Genomic DNA, 16,339 nt, shown 5'->3' with positions numbered 1-16,339 from the left:
TTATTAGATGACAGGAACATGGTCTAACACAGAGCTTGTAGGTTTTAGAGAACAGGACCCCTCAGCTGGGTCCATTTTGGGGGGCAGTGAGCCAGACAAGAGTCTGCCCTTCACTCCATGTCCCAGCCAGCCCCAAACTGAAACTCCCTCCTCCCCTGGGCTTTGTCCCTTTCCTGGGCCAGGAGGTCACCTGATTCCTTTGTTCTCCAACCCTTTAGCTCTCACCTTGCAGGGGGGAAGGGCCCAGGCCATCAGTTGCCAGGAAACAGGGTGTCGGCCATTCTCTTTGTCCAGACTCCTGCACACACCTGCCCTCTAGGGCTCTGCAATGATCATACACCCTTCCCCCACACCCTAGATACTTAAGAACTGCATAGGGGAAACTGAGGCACCCCCACACTATTCAGAGGAAACATTAAGAACAGTCGCACTTCGTGACAGGGCCCCCTAGGTAAGGAGTGAGCTACTGGGTCAGGAATGGAGCAGCCTCTGCTCACGCACTAAGTTGTGTGGGTGAACATGCAAATCATAAAGGGTCCCAGCCCACATGTGCATCAGAGCTTGCAGGGGAGGTTCTCTAGAATTCCTCTGCCCCGTTGCCTCAGCTGAGCTCATCCAAGCTAATGCTGACTCTAGGGGCTGAAGGCTGCTACTGGGGAGCCTACCACCCTATAAAAACATACTTCCCAGTGCTCCTGCTTCCTTAGCTTTCTCCAGCAGGCCCCAAACTCTGCCCGCACCATAGCCTCAGAGGCATAACCAACACAAGGAGGGGAGCAGTTGATCAATAACATAATTTGTCTGTCTTAAAAGGACAGAGCTGTGTCAGCCATGCGGACTCCAGGTATTCATAATCTGAAATGGATACAGTTGAGTCCCTCCAGCTGCCCTGGCAGGCAGACCCTAGTATGGGGCAGGGTACAAAGAGCTGCCTGCCCTGGGTATTTTACCTCAGTGGGGAGAGACAAAGAGGCACTGCTGTTCCTCGGTCTCCAGTGTGAAACAAGACCCTTTGTGCTGATGGGGGAACAGGCCAAGCTCTGAGAGACTGAGCTCAGACACGTCCTTTGGCATAGGAGTCATGGACTGGGCAGCCTTCAGCAGCCCCTTTGCCCCTGGAGTTCTCCCCCGTGCAATAGCGCTCCTGCTCATCCCTTGCCAGCCCTGCCTCATTTTACCAAATGGAGTGAAAACAATCAATCCCAGGACCATGCATTTGAAATTCATTGACTTCAGCTGCAAAACACATCCCACGTGCCTTTGAAAGCTAAAGGAAAAAGGAGCGACAGGCCCAGGCAGGAAGTCTGGGGCTATGGAGACGTGATGCAAGCATCGAACACTGAGTTGGACCCGTGGAAAAGGTTCTCCACACATCTGGGCCAGAGGGGGCGATAAGTCATTCCTGGCCCTAAGGCCTTCTCTACTCTTTGTGCTGGCTGGTGCCTGAAGGATGGGAAATGTTCCAGCCCTCACTTCAGAGAAAGCACCCGCCAGCTGGTACCAGTGGAAATGGGTACCATCAAAGGGCCTGATGGGTGCTGCTCTGTGCTATGGAAAGTTTAGCAGTGGGGGGAGGGGCCTCAAGCAGACGGATTAGGTAGTAAACAGCATGGATGGACTGCGAGTATGGACAGGAGGCCGGGACCCTGCACACAGCTGTGGAGGAGCAGGAGTGATGCTCTGAGCAGGAGCACATAGTCACGAGGGCTAGGCTGTGGAGAACAGGAGGTAGACACCCACCTATACAAACACAGGCAAGTCCACATAAGCAGTGGAACAGATACACTTGCTAGAGACTTATTTTGAATCACATCTGATTTGCCAACTACTTTAACAAGACCATGGCCTGACCGAGAAATGCTTGTTAAATAGCTTCCAGGCAGTTTTTTAGGGGCGGTCATTATTAAAAGTTTATTTGAAATCATCAGCCTTGTGAGTTTGGTTATGCTGTAACAATAGAACACATTCAAAACACACAATTCTAGTTCCAAGATTAGCTATTACGTTACCCGTTCAACAAAGATCCTACCAATACCAGGCTTAAGCAACGGATGGGGAAATACAGCCATATAAACTCATTTGCCTGTTTAAAAAATATAGGAAGCCTGCATTCCTCTAGTACACTAATGTCCCCCTGAAGCCCACTTACTTTAGTTAAGATCAGAGTTCATTGCTGCTGCATTTAATGTCTGTTCAGTGTAAGGAAAAGCCACTGACCCATTCTTTAGCTTGAGTGATATCAAAGTCTTCCTACAGCCTCTTCTTAGTGACCCATGGCCCCAGAGGCGCTTCAGAACCCACTGCTAGCCAGGTTCTCAAACTAAGAGCTCTAACTCTGTGATGAAGCGCAAAGCATTGCTCAAGCAATCAGGGTATTTCAGTGGCTGAATGCTCCTGCCCATGTAATTTGGAATAGCATGTGCTTCATAGGGTGGGGTGCTGCCTACCCCAGCTTGGTCCTTTAGGATGGGGGAGAGAAGGCCTGTGCTACTCGTCAGCACTGAATACATGTTTAAGAGTTGCTGGCAGGTTCAGTGAATTTGGAGGTTGCACCTGAGATACAGACATACCCCAGCATTATCATTCAGGGCTGTGGCAGTCAGAACCTTATGGACACCCCTGCCCCGCACACACAAATACTTGGTTCTTGGAACAACCAGACAAGTCTGCACCGGTGGCTGACCAAACTCATCCAGACCCTCAGAGCCATTTATAAGCAAACATAGGGCCTGATTCTCCTCACGTACACTGGTGTAAATCAGAAGGAACTCCACTGAAGTCAATGGAGTTACACCACTGTAAGGGAGGGAAGGATCATGTCCAGCGTATCTAACAATTCACTGAGATAATTCAATTGAAATTGACTGTGTTTTGGACCCGGATCCCCTCTTCCCACCGGACAGTGCTGATATAACAGGAGCTGTGGTACTGCACCAGCCCCATCGCTATTCAGACACCTGTGGTTGTCCATGCAACGGCTAATGTGCTCTGATTAGCCAAGAAAGCACTAAGAGCTTTATCCTTTGCCTGCCTTTGATTGCAGTTCAGGGGGCCACTGCATCCTTTCTCCACTAAAAGTCCTAATATTCTGCTGGCTTGCTGCAGCACATCTTGGTACAGGTAGAGGCACTGGGTTTGGCAGACAGGATCTATAATCTACTCATTTGGATCGCCTGCTAAGACGATAAACAATAATAAATGCCTGAACAGAGGCTCTCAGCGGCTGCTGCTGTAATTCAGGAAAGCAATTTTAAAGCATGAGTGAAAAAGAGCGGTAAACTCTGCAAACTGGAGGCGGAGAGAGAAGGTGCCAGGCCTCTGCGTCCTCTTCTACTTGGTGACGTCTAGGGGGAGAGGGAGAAAAGAGGGAGGAAATTAGATAGACCTGAACCCAGGAAGTGATACTCACTGCATCCGGCTGGGTTTCAGTGAAGCAACGATCAGTCATTTCTTTGTTCTGCTCCAGTCACCTTCAGGGTGAGGCCAATACAAAGCACCTCTCCGGCTGGATTGACATGAGTCATGTGAAGTGACATGACGGGTGAAGGCTAGATTTCACTCCCATCCAGAATCCATACACCTGGGCATGCAGCCACTGGTGCCAGCCTTAAGCCCCCACACCACAGCAAGAAAATAAAAATCCAAACAGCACTTTCCCTCACTGCTCCTGATTGCATTGGATAGGTGGCCTGGGTCTGCGAAGACCTTTGCCTCCCAGCTTCTGGGATATCCATACCTCTCATCTATCCCCCAGCCCAGATCAACCGGATTTACTACAGGATGCTGAGCTGCAGACCTGAGTGGGATGAAGCACTAATTTCCTTTGAAAGAGATAGCATTATGTTTCGCTGGTGGTGCTATTTTCCCTGTGTCCTTCATTTGGGCCTCAGTAGTTTGAGGGGAGTGGTGATGCACCAAAACACCGCTATAGCCCAGACAGCAAAGGTCCTTCCTTCATCTCCCTTGCTTACTCATGACCATCCCTATACACACAGCATCATGTCACTCGGCCACTGGGCCTAGGAATCTAATCGTTGCCACCTTCCAGCCAACTCTCCCCATGACCTCGCCGAGTCATAGCCCCCAGCCCTAGGCTGGCTCAGACTCTTACCTTTCCCTTTCCCAGACTCCAGCTTCAGCAGATCCACACCTGAGTACATCAGTTCTTCAGTGTCCAAACCACCCGGAGTAACTGCAGCAAGACACAGCAAGAGATTCGGCATTTTATAGCACACCTGAGACAGGCACGTCCACCTCGGCTACCAACACACCTGGGACGCTTTGTGCTAGCCTGACCCAGGGCTAGTCTCCCTACAATATTTGCCTGGATCATTACGTGCATGTATTCATCATAACCTGCCCAACACACTGAAGTGTGGGCTCTGATTTTCCTCAGTGTCTGATTCACCAAGGAGTTTTAGACATCTCACTTCTCTCTCTCTCTCTCTGTGGCTAACAGCTGTATTTGGGATCAGCACCTTCAGCAGTGGGATGAAAATGGGGAGCTCGGGGATTTGTGGATAGCTTCCCCTGCCTCTGAGAGCAAAGACCCTTCATTTCTTCAGGGAAGGTTCTGTGGGGCACTAGCCATGTGTGGGCCCAAACTGGAGTCTGGACACAGCTGAGATAGTCCTACTGCCCTGGTTCTCTGGGACCTCTACATATGACATGGGTGCTGGCCAGGCCGGGCTGGGATGGTGACAGCTATCTCCATTTGACTAAGCCAACAAGGGCGGAAGCTTCAGTTCATACATTTTCAGAGTGCTCCATTCAGAAAAGATGGTAGCAACATAATGGCGCCCAGTAGTAGGGAATCAATGATCTCCCAGGATATGGGGTAGTGAGAACTCAGGGTGTACCAGCAAAGGGGATAGTTCCCATTCTTCAGCCAACTCTGGGCAGACATAGGCAGTGCAATCTCACCCTTTGTCATTTGCCCATGTCTACGATCCTCCACCTTATATTTGCTCCTAATAGGCTGCATTTCCTACTGTGTTATCTGGGTTCTTCCCGTTGATGACCTAGTGTCTGATCTTGCCAGGCACTGAGCACCTGCTGGTTGATGCTGAACACCCTCAACTCCCACAGGGCCAGTTGCTGAGTATTCACAATTCTCCTTGGTTTCCTTTGGAATTGTGGGCGCTTGGCGTGTCTAAAAAACAGCTCCATTGACTTCCATGACAATTGAACGTGCTCAGGAGTTTGCAGGAGAGGACCCAGTACAGATACAGGAGCACGGCAGTGCTCTGAATCCTGTTTCCCAATGAACGCTCTGGACTGGATTCAACATCCCCAGAATTACTGATTTACCAGCCAGTCCCATGGCCCTACATTGACACAACGCCCACTGTGCTCATCAGCTTAGCGGAGCGAGAACATACGAGATCACAGGCAGCGTCTCCATGGACACGTGCTCCTTTCCCCTGCCCCTGGCCGGCCAACGTGAAATAAGCTCCTACCAGGGCAGTCCAGCTTTCCACGGGTGTCAGTGCCTTCGATCTTGGTGCCATTTTTGTAGACGCACCAACAGTACCCCGTGCTGGCATGGCACTGCTTGGGAAGATAGTCACCATGTTCGTCACACTGGGGGCGGAACCGACCCGGGTAGACACCACTAAAACTTGACTCCGCCTGGCACTTAGATTGCACTAAAGCAACAAGCACAGGAAAATACTCATGAGTATGTTTTATTCTCCCCCCCTGCTGGGGTCTTCCCTACATTCCTAAGCCCTTGAGGCTATTCAGCCAATCCAACGGCTTGCTTGCATGAGCACTGAAGCGGCGGTGGGATACATTGTGCAAAGAACTTCTCCATGCTGGGCTGGCCCCTCGGCACCACCCCAGAGAGGGCTGGGGAAAGGGATAGGGAATACCACTGTGCAAAAATATACTACCTTCATTGGGACAACGGCTTTATTGGGATTGCTCCCAGGAAACCCACTGAGCGTCATGATAACAAAGGGTGACAGTTGCTGCTTAATGGAGACAGTATTAACATAAAGTCTGCTCATGGGGATGCATCCGACCACTGCTGAGTGACCAAGTGGCATGGAAATCCAGGCTTGGAGCTCTCCATACTGAAGCAGCTAAATGAGGAACTGAAAGGCATCTCAGCGAAATCTCAGTTTCACCTTTGCATCCAATACAGGGTTGTAAGCGATTACAAGGCTTTTCAGACTTGTTTAAAAATGGGTTCTTGTCTGTCCCCATAGGATGCTCCCATTGCTGGGGGCGGCCTTAATCAGGGCACTGGCCCCCTTCCATGAGGATCCCCCATTTAGCTGCAATAATTTGGATTAAAAATGAATTGTTCTTTATAGACACTTCATGTGTGCGCACCAGGGTCACCCAATCCTGGAGGAGGAATGAATTTTGCTTCTGTTGTGACGGCACAGAATTCAAAGTAGCAACCCTTGCGAGGCAAAGAGCTAGTGGGCCAGCCCCTCTGGTTTGCGAAGAGCCAAAATGTCAACCGATCTATTTCCAAGTTTTCTTAAGGCAGCGGCGATTGGCCTAAGGCTCACTCTGCTCCCAGCGGGGGATGCAGCTTTGGAAATCTAGCCGCTAAAAGCAGACTCATGACACAACCAGCCTCAAGGATTCAGGAAGGCAGTCCCATAGTATCAGGTTTTGTATGGCCTCCAGCAAAGCTCAAACCCTTGTTCCCTGGGATTTTCCCTGACATCCCTCAACAGCAACTCCTCAGGCTGATGTGCCCCCAGTGCTCCAATAGTGGCCATAACTTGCAGCCTCAAGGATGGGGTGAAGACTACAAGTTTGGCAAAAACTGAAGTTCTCAAAGGAACACAGGAGGACTCTGGAGAAGGAAAAAATCGCTAGCTACCAAAGAGCAAAACCATTCCAAGAGGGTACGTGCTTCCACTGCCCTCCAAGGTGCTCTGAACCTTGGCCAGTGATCTCCTGGGTTGCAATTGCTACCTAAGGACCATTCCTACCCCAAAGGAATTTGGTGACCCATAACCCTGATACCTTCATCTGCTGGGACCTCAGTAGGTTGCACAGTTTGGGGGGTTTTGGCCATTTCAAACAGCAGCCACTTGTGCATCCAGGATTCAAACGACTGCAAGAGACCAACAAGGGGAAGAAGGTGTTGTTAATAAAATGCACCCAACAAAAACAAATGCCCCAGCCAACTGGCATAGCCTCCCTTCCCCCCATCTGATCAGGGTGACACTGGAGCCCTCCCCGCTTTTGTGTTCTCATGTCTGCCGCACAAAGTCAGGAGCAGGAGAGCTGGGGTCCCCTGTGAACCCCCAGCGTCCCATGCAATGGTGATAATGTAACCATGACAGCAGCCCCAATGCAGGCTGTGCTTTGCCATGTAATGGAGCCATTCTCCCAGTGGGAGACCCCCATTCCACCACCAGCCTAGTTCAGGCTATTCCCTGGAATGGGTGCAAAGGACAAGCTGGAGCTGCAGCTGGTCCACTAGCCAGCTGACCGAGTGAGAGCACTGACCTGCCAGTCTTGGTCTGTCATGGTGTGCTTCAGGTGGTTCAGATTCTCCATCAGGTTATTCTTTAACTCAGGAAACATCTTGCTGGGGTCTGCCCGCTACAGGAGGACCAAAGGGGACAGGACAGTGTTAACAGCGGGCTGACACCTAGGAGCCAGAGAGAACTCACCTGCCACAGTCAAGCCAGCCCCCCGGGAACAAGGGAACACTAAGCCATGAGCCTAAGCGAATGAGAGCAGCAGATGAAGGGACAGAGAAAGGCTGCTCCTAATCCAATGGCTCTTTAATAGTCCACACCCCTCGCCCAGAGGAACCAATAGGCTAATAGGGCTGAAAGGAAGTGGGTCTGTGGAAGTGCCCAACTATACATGGGTGTTGCAGACAGACCCATGAGAGGGACAGAGGCAGCCACGGGAACAGAAAGGAGGCTCTTACCAGCAGCAGGTGTTTGACTTGGTCCGTGGTGCTGTTGCTAGGCATGGCCGTGTTCTCCAGGGGCTAGAGAGAGCGAGAGAATTGGAGTTGTGATGGTCAGGACGAGGAGCTGAAGAGCCAGAGACTTAAAGCAGATGGCCTTTAGCTGGAACAGGATGGGCAGGACATGGCCAGTCTTGGGGGTTCTTTTTGGCAGACACAGAGTCACTTGGCTACCAGGGAGCCAGGCTGGTGAGAGTGGACGCTGCACCACAAGAACCTTCAGCAGAACTTCTTCTTCACCCCAGGGCAGGCTAATTCCTGGAAATACTGGACCCCCCCCCCCGGGAAGTGGAACCTTTCTCAAAGCCTGTGATCCCTGCACGGGCCTATCTACAGCACACGGAAGAACAGCTGAGCTTTGGAAAATACCAAGCTGACCACCTCCCACTGCTCCCCTTTCTCAGCCACTGTCCGAGAGGGACTCAGCACACAAACTCCACCCTAAGCAAGCTCAGGAGAAAGAGCAAGGCAACTACCTCTGATTCTGGAGAGCAAATGGGCCAGGGCCTGGGGAATGGGACACAGAACTTTCACCCCTCCATCACTGGCGTGAATGCAACAGGTCGTAGATGGTGGTCTCCATCCAGGTACAAATGGGTGGGTTTCCGTAACACTTCTTGTGTGTCGCTCTAGTTGGCAGAAGATCCAAGGACTGAACGGACCCCTAGGAGTTGGGACCCAGTAACTAGCAGTAGGAGCCCCAGCCACAGGAGAGAAACCCAAGCTGCTGGTGAGCAGTGTGCACTGCAAGGTGCTGGCTGAGGTCTCAGAGGCAGGATGGCCAGGGCTGCTTTCTGCTTCTCTCACTGCTGACCACAGAGCAGCTATGGCCCAAGGCTTGGAAGAAACCACTCAACCACGTTCCCAAATAGACTACGAAACTGCTGCCAGAGCAGCATCCAAAACTACATGCAGAGTGATCCGGGGAAGTCTCTTACCGTCATGTCCACCTTCGGGGCGAGTGGCAGCTCCCTCATGACCATGGGCATGCTGAACTTTGCCATCCTCAGCTTGGAAGTTGGCTTGGCACCTGCAAAGGAAAGAGAGAGAGAGATGAATGGACCCCCAAAGTCCATTCTGGGATCAGTGTCTCCATAAGCGGGAGTTGAATCAGCAGAAGGGTCCCTGTGTTTTAGCTTAATGGGACTTTGTCACCCTCAGCCTGAGCTCAGTGCCTATCCTGTGCTGTTCCCGTGTTGTGATGTCCAGCAGAGCTAGTGTAAGTCTGTCTACCCAGGCTGGGAAACACCCATGGAGTCACGGACTCCATGGCCAATGCTCCAGCCAGTGCTGGCAAGGCTCCAGCCCGTTTCCCAGGGCCAAGGCAATAAATGGTTACTTGGTAGGTACTGACAGGTTTCAGAGTAGCAGCCGTGTTAGTCTGTATTCGCAACAAGAAAAGGAGTATTAGTGGCACCTTAGAGACTAACCCATTTATTTGAGCATAAGCATTCAGTGCATCCGATGAAGTGAGCTGTAGCTCACGAAAGCTCATGCTCAAATAAATGGGTTAGTCTCTAAGGTGCCACGAGTCCTCCTTTTCTTTTTGGTAGGCACTGGTATCACCGCCAGGTTCGACCCTGAGGGCCAGGAATAGCACCAGAAAGGCTCCCTCCTCCCACATGCAGCAAACAGGCCGAAGGATAAAGCAGCGCTCAGATGGTCTCCAGGCACTCTGATCAAAACTCTCACCCCTGCAAGTTTCACTTCCCCCTCTCCAAAAGTGGGGGTGAGGAAGGAAACATGATGAGACTCAGTAGGGTAAGACAGCACAAAAACCACCGTCTCCAGAAGGGGAGCAGGAGCTCTAGATGACTCCAGGAGCCTTGTTAATAGCAGTCTCCAGAACTCTTTCCTCCATCTCTCTGGCCAAGAGAGTCGGGGGATGCTCTGGGACTGTGAAGTACAGCTGTCACGTCACTCAACTAACCTAGGCTTGTGCCCACACAGTGCAATCATGCTGGGCAATTACTCACTTTGGGGGAGTTTCCTGGTCAGGGCCTCCAGCTGCAGATTCTGGGAGGTCTTGGTCAGCTTGCCGATCTGGCCACTCTGCTGATACACGAAGTAAATGGTGATGGCCTGGCCAGCAATCAGCAGGGCCACCAAGATGGAGACAGCAGAGTAAACGGCTCCACGGCTGCAGTAGTTCCTGCAAGATACAAGACAGAGGGAGGCTAGTGCAGGGCAAACACAAGCTGCAGCCACCTGCATCAGCCGCCAGCCTCTTGGGATACACTGCATTGGCACTGTTAGCGGACGTGCTATTCTCCAGGGGTTCTATACCACCCTCATCACCAGCACAGCTTTCAGTAGAGCATTGAGAGTTTGTTCTCTCTCATCCTCTCCCCAGGAGATGTGCATCATGCATGTGCAGTGGAGGGGTTAGTTTTGGTAATTATTTTCTTTAGTGGTAAAATGATTGTTCTCAGGGCGGCCCATCCTCAGTCTGGGCACTGAACTTTTCAGTGTATTCCGCTACGTCAAGCTCCGGCCCATCTGAAAGCATCTGTCATTCATCCAATGCCCTCCCCACACTAACGCCATGGAGATTTGGGTTAGATTGGACCGATCAGCTACTTCGTCCAAACTAGACTCTTCTTTCCATGTAAGATTTGGCAGGGGAAGTGAAACAGTTTTCTAAATGGGGGGTAGGAGGGGGAGCGTGTGTGTGTGTGTGGTGAGTGTGTGTTTGTTGGGGTAGGAGTGCAGGGGGTTGGTTGCTGGAGAAAATAATATCAAACATCTAGCACTGTGAAGAGAACTCTTCAAAGAGGCCACGTGGAGTAAAGAGTTGAAGAGGTTCTGAAGCAGTACATGGTATACTTGCAAGCATGTCAGTTTAGGGTAGCTGACCTACACAATTGTTAAATGCTTTTGCCTCCATATTTTCCACGTTCTCTCAATGTAGGGCATGATCCAATGCCAGCTGAAGGCAATGGTTAAACTCCCATTGATTCCAGTGGGTATTGGATCAGATCCATAGGTAGCATCCTCAACTTGTCATGAGAAAATCCAGATTACGTTGGGGCAGGCGGGGTAGAAAATTGGCCATGTTGCTGCTCCTGTTCCCATAGTCCATTTTTTGCATACAGCATGCTTAAGAGAGAAGAATTGTCAAACATTACAATTGAAAACGTATATATAATTTGGAGACTTTGGAAAATCAGACTCAAAACTTAACATAAAAGAGTGAAACCCCTGATTAATGGGAACGACTTTGTTCACGAGGATAAAGGAATCTAGAGATTACTGGGTGATAAAGAACTATTTGATTGTATGTGAAGACCGTCCCTATTTTCGGGTAATGGATAAAGTACCATAATCATACTGCTACACCTCTTCTTGCATTATGTTCATCTCTCCTTTTTCCTGTTGTTTTGTCTTCCATACACATAGATTTACTGATTATAGTTCTTTTGCAAGTTCATTTCACACACACATAATTTTAGTAGCCTAAACTTTAGGCACGTTTTTAAAAAACCCTAACAAAATATCGCTTTTATAAAGAATCTGACATGCTTTTATACACACTCCTATGTGCTTTTTCCCCCAGGCGAAAGCACACGGAGCAGCTCCGCATTATCTGGCAAGGGAAATAATTACAAGACTAATGGACTGAAAAACTGTCCTAGAAACAAAAGCATCCCAGCAGGGAGCATGCTGAATGCTGGAGGAGCAGTGCCCTATTGTAGAAGGCCAGCTCTGTGCTTAGATACGCATGCACAACTCCCACTGAAAGCAGCAGGCCTGGTGCACATGTATCTGGGGATGGACTCTGCCCAAGTTCAACTTGCTCGACGCAGTTCGTCAGCAATTGGTATTAAAGCAGGTTCCAAAAAAGACTCCCAAATTACATTTCTACCTTGCAACTGATGAGGTCACCCATGAACCGACCTATTAGAAAGAAGCTCCAAGTTCTGCAGCCTACCTTTTTTTGTACCCAGCCTTCATTCTTAGCAGGTGTTATTGGGAGGAGGGGGAGGGTGTTTTAGAAAGGCAGCTAGATTGATCAGAGAGAGCTTAGAGGGACCCGCATTTACAACCAGATGGCAAGACATATGCTGATGGGCCCAAGGTAATAAGTAATAAAGCGTACCACAGATATTCCAAGAAGCTTTGTGCTAGACATGCTCTCTCGCTGTCGGAGGAGATCCTGCAAACTCTCTCACGGAGCAGTCCCATTGGCGTCAATGGAACTACTCCCATGAGTAAGGGCTACTCAAAGGAGTCGGGTTTGCAGGATCAGGCCCATCGGTCGGAGAACACACGATTTGTGCGTGCGCTGTCTCTGTGGCCGCTACAGCACAAACACACACAGCGACATAAAAAGTAAATTCAGCCTGGAGCTGATCCAGGCCTGGCCAAGCAGGTTCTTTCCCCACCTTCTTTTCCCGAAGTTCCTGTTCTGATCGTCCTGCAAACCTTCCTGCCTGGCAACTCCTGATGTCATGAGACATCTGATTTCTCAGTGGCTGGGGCTGTTTGGTCTGGTATGGTTGGACAGGTTGGCTGCAGCCCAATAATGCATTTCCCTGTGCTAAGGGATGGTTACTGATTTGTACAAATGCAGCAGTTTTACAAAACCACAGGAGAAAGCCCTTTCTTCTCAAAGCCTTTCCACTAGGATCGTATATACTGGTACAAATGCTAGGGACTGTGGGAGATACAGCCCGGAGGAGGGCAGATATCTGCTCAGGAAGTTTGATCCAAGCAATGCTTCAGGCCAAGAGGAATTCCAGAAACACTGGCTATTAAACAACAGCATCGCTAGCCCCCTGAGCGGAAGATGGGGGCACAAAATAAAGTTATATTGTCAAAGCTCCGGGATGCTACGCACCTAGAAGATCACATTCTCCAGGGGAGAGTTTCCAGAAAGGGGCAGTCAAGGGTGTTGAATAAAGGATCTTGTTTAAAAATATAGCCCAGCTGTGGCTTGATTTACAGGTCAGATCTGTGCCGCCATAGACCCAATTTTCTGTGCGCACACCACAGACAGGTGGGGTCAAGTCTGCTGCTGGGGTATCTAGGGCACATGCTGGTCAGACAATGAGAAGGGTGTATTTGGTACGCAGAATCATGTCTAAACAGCTCATTGGAACTGGGACGAACAGGGCACAGATGCCACCAGCCAAGGGTATAAAATAACTCAAGAGATTTTGCATGATTCCCGTGTCGGGCTTTGGTTACCACGGGGCCAGTTCACAAATAGGGCCAAAGATTCCCGAGGGAGTTGTGCAGCGTGGGGCAAGGAATAAAGGGCAAACAGCTTCCCAACTCTCCCTCGTTGGTGGAAAGCCCCTCCTGCGGGGTGGGAGATCCTTGCACAGACATCACAAGCTGTCACGCAGCTGGGCTCTAATGCTGGTCTTTTAAAGAGGCCCCTACTCTCCCATGTGTTAAAATAACGTAACCAGCCGCCCAGATCTGAGTTCAGGAGAAAGAAGGGAAATTCAAGTTCAAATTCAACATTCAAGCCCTGCTTGGGAGTCTGGTCAGGTCAACCACTGAAGAACTCATTTCCCTTGAAACTCCGTCAGCTCACACTTTCCCCACTACCAAGATTTAAATGGCACCTTCATTCCATTAACAGAGCCCACTTTCCTTCTCCTGCTTCCAGAGCCCTCCCTACTTCCCCCTGCCCAAAGAAATGCAAATAAAAGGGGACTGAAAACCTAGATGAGGAATACCTCTGTGCTCCAGAGTCTGGGGCCATGACGCCATCACCAGGTCGCTCCTGGGTGGAGATCAGGTCCCGTCTGTCTTCGTCTTCCATGGAGCCTCTTGCCCACTAGCTGACTTCTGCTCTGCAGCCGACGATGTTCTGGGCTCTGCCGCACCCGGCACTGGCTCTAAGTTGATGCTGAAAAGGAAATTAGGTCCTGTTCCTTTGAACTTTCTTGAAGCACAAAAACTAGGAAGTGAAAGCTACAAAATATCAATAGTTGGAAATACCCCACCAAAGCCTGCCCACCCCCAGTCCAGCCACAGAGAGCCCTCAGCCAGCACTATTATTTCAAGTGTGGCATTAGAAATAATCCTATTGGCTACTCAGAAGGCATCACTTGTTTCTAGGCAAACCTTTGAATTCACAGTCCTCATCTTGGACTTGCACGAGTGGATGGAACCAGCACAGTGCTCTCATTGTCTATAATACAAAATCCCCAATGGATATAAGAGACGCAAGGTAGGTGAAGAAACTCTTTTACTGGGCCGTTGTCTAGAGGTGAGAGACAAGCAGCTTTCGAGCTACGCAGAGCTCTTCTTTGGGTCTGGGAAAGGTGCTCCCGATGTCCCAGCTAAATACAAGGTGGAACAGATTGTTTAGCATAAGCAGCTAGTATTTATTGAAAGAGGCCATTCAGGATGAAATAGGCAACATTTCCCTCTCCCAGATCAGTTCTGAAGCAAGATTTTTTGCATCAGATCAGGACGACTTGTGAGCTCTGCAATATTTAACACCAACTCGCACGTACACACACACAATGGCTTAGAGGCCGACTTTGCCTTTTGAGCTACATACTTGGGGCCCCGCACAAGCATCTTAGGGCAGAATTTGACTTTGAGGCCAGATCCTCAGCCGGTGTAAAGTGATATCACTCCATTGCCTCCAGTAGAGTTGTGCAGTTTCACGAGCTGAGGATCTGGCCCTTAGCTTTTACATATTTTCATCTTATCACTTGCAAAAGGGTTATTGGGGGAAACGTCAATGGGTCAGCACTAAGGACACACCCAATCACAATTATGCTCATTTACATATTATTAGGGTTGGACTAGCCATGCTAGGGGTTTAGTGGAAGAGGCACTACTTTTTATTTAAAGGGAGGGAGGGTTTTTATTTGAAAAGTACTAAGTTAGCCTTTGGGCTGACCCCTCCCAGGGTGCTCTCAGCACATGTTCTGTTTGGCTAACCTTTCAGCCTGTCAAGGAAATATTTAAAGCAGGTACAAGTGCCTTTCTTGCAGTTATATGACTTAAAATGGCTTCTTTTCCATACGTCAGCTTGCCTGAGATTTGAGAATAGATTTTCCAAAGCACAGTGCTCTCAGACCACGGCATAATGTGGCCGGGTTTTGGGAAGTGCACAGAGCACCCCGGAGCTCCCGAGACCAGCAATGGAAACAGGTGGGTGCTGAGCACTTTGGAAAATCTGGCCGGTAGCCAGAAATAATGAAATTGACGTGTCTGAAAAGATTTGATTTGGTCAGGACCCAGTGCTACAAATCCCTACTCCCAGGGAAAAGCAATAGACACACAAGAAGGCCCCCAGCAGCTAACAGGACTGGTCGTGGGAGTAAGGATTACTCATGTAAAGCAGTCTTTGCAGCACTGGATCCTAAATTATCAGTATTTAAAGCGGTGTTTTATGCATATGCAAAACAGCATTTTCTATTAACTTTTTAATACACCAAGATCCAGCAATACATTTAGTGTATGAGAGGATATCTGAGGCATTGAACACTTAAGATCAACATAGTGGCATTTATTCAGGGATTATACATTCAAATAAGAATAACTGGAGCATTTCAGCATTCAAGCCGTTTTAGAAAACTTAGGAAATTAAATCAGAACATTACAATAAGGTTACTTATAAGATTTCAACTATATGAAAGCCAAGACATTCATGTTTTATAATCCTCTCAGAAATCATTATTTGGGCACATCACACATGGAGAAAGCATCGGACATGCTTTTATACACATTGTCATAAATCTAAAGGGAAGGGTAACCACCTTTCTATATACAATGCTATAAAATCCCTCCTGGCCAGAGGCAAAGTCCTTTTACCTGTAAAAGGTTAAGAAGCTCAGGTAACCTGGCTGGCACCTGACCCTAAATGACCAATGCCCAAGTTCAACGCAGAGTTCATCAGCAATTGGTATTAAAGCAAGTTTCAAAAGAGACTCCCAAATTGCATTTCTACCTTGCAACTGATGAGGTCACCCACAAACCGACCTCTGAGAGAGAAGCTCCAAGTTTTGCAGAGCTTGGATCAAAATCCAAACTTCCCCAACATTCGGGGAAAACGGGTTTGCAGGTTGGTTCAGGCATGTCCCTTACATTAAGACATAAGAAGAAAATATCCCATATTAGTGTGGGCACTGAGTACCAGCTGCTGTTGGAGCAGTTACTCTGAGCATTTAAAATCTCCATCACAATGTTGCATTGACAGTTATTTTAATTTACACCGATTATGATATTTTGCACTTCTACCGCACCCTTCATCAGAGGATCTCAACGAGTCATCACCATTCATAAGACACCCATTAGGGAGCACTTTACATGGCTTGAAGAGAACAGAAGTGGCAAAAACATTGGACTCCCTGGCTGTCAGGAGCTTTTTGACAAAAGGACACAGAGAAATCTAGGGACCCTGGATTTCAT

At 49.2% G+C, this 16,339-nt stretch overlaps 1 protein-coding gene across 1 annotated transcript; it reads right to left on the bottom strand.

The window, feature by feature from the left end:
• Positions 1–1,883: 1,883 nt before the first annotated feature.
• Positions 1,884–13,932, bottom strand: CD74 (CD74 molecule). The gene is made up of 9 exons (XM_073355333.2): positions 13,645–13,932; positions 9,931–10,106; positions 8,893–8,984; positions 7,913–7,975; positions 7,480–7,575; positions 6,991–7,081; positions 5,460–5,648; positions 4,112–4,192; positions 1,884–3,344 (listed from the first exon to the last, which is right to left on the bottom strand). The coding sequence occupies exons 1-9, from the start codon at positions 13,728–13,730 to the stop codon at positions 3,331–3,333; spliced, it is 888 nt and encodes a 295-aa protein (XP_073211434.1). The 5' UTR covers positions 13,731–13,932; the 3' UTR covers positions 1,884–3,330.
• Positions 13,933–16,339: the final 2,407 nt, after the last annotated feature.

The sequence above is a fragment of the Lepidochelys kempii genome, chromosome 8, assembly GCF_965140285.1.
Source record: "Lepidochelys kempii isolate rLepKem1 chromosome 8, rLepKem1.hap1, whole genome shotgun sequence".
NCBI lineage: Eukaryota > Metazoa > Chordata > Testudines > Cheloniidae > Lepidochelys > Lepidochelys kempii.
Note: the sequence above shows the minus strand (reverse complement) of the source record. Positions and strands in the feature narration are given on the sequence as shown.

Coding starts and splice junctions, on each gene's coding strand:
- CD74 (XM_073355333.2), bottom strand. CDS start 13,730: ATGGAAGACGAAGACAGACGGGACCTGATCTCCACCCAGGAGCGACCT. Junction 10,107..13,644: donor CCAGACTCTGGAGCACAGAG/GTATTCCTCATC, acceptor TGTATCTTGCAG/GAACTACTGCAGCCGTGGAG. Junction 4,193..5,459: donor TGGAAAGCTGGACTGCCCTG/GTAGGAGCTTAT, acceptor GTCTTGCTGCAG/TTACTCCGGGTGGTTTGGAC.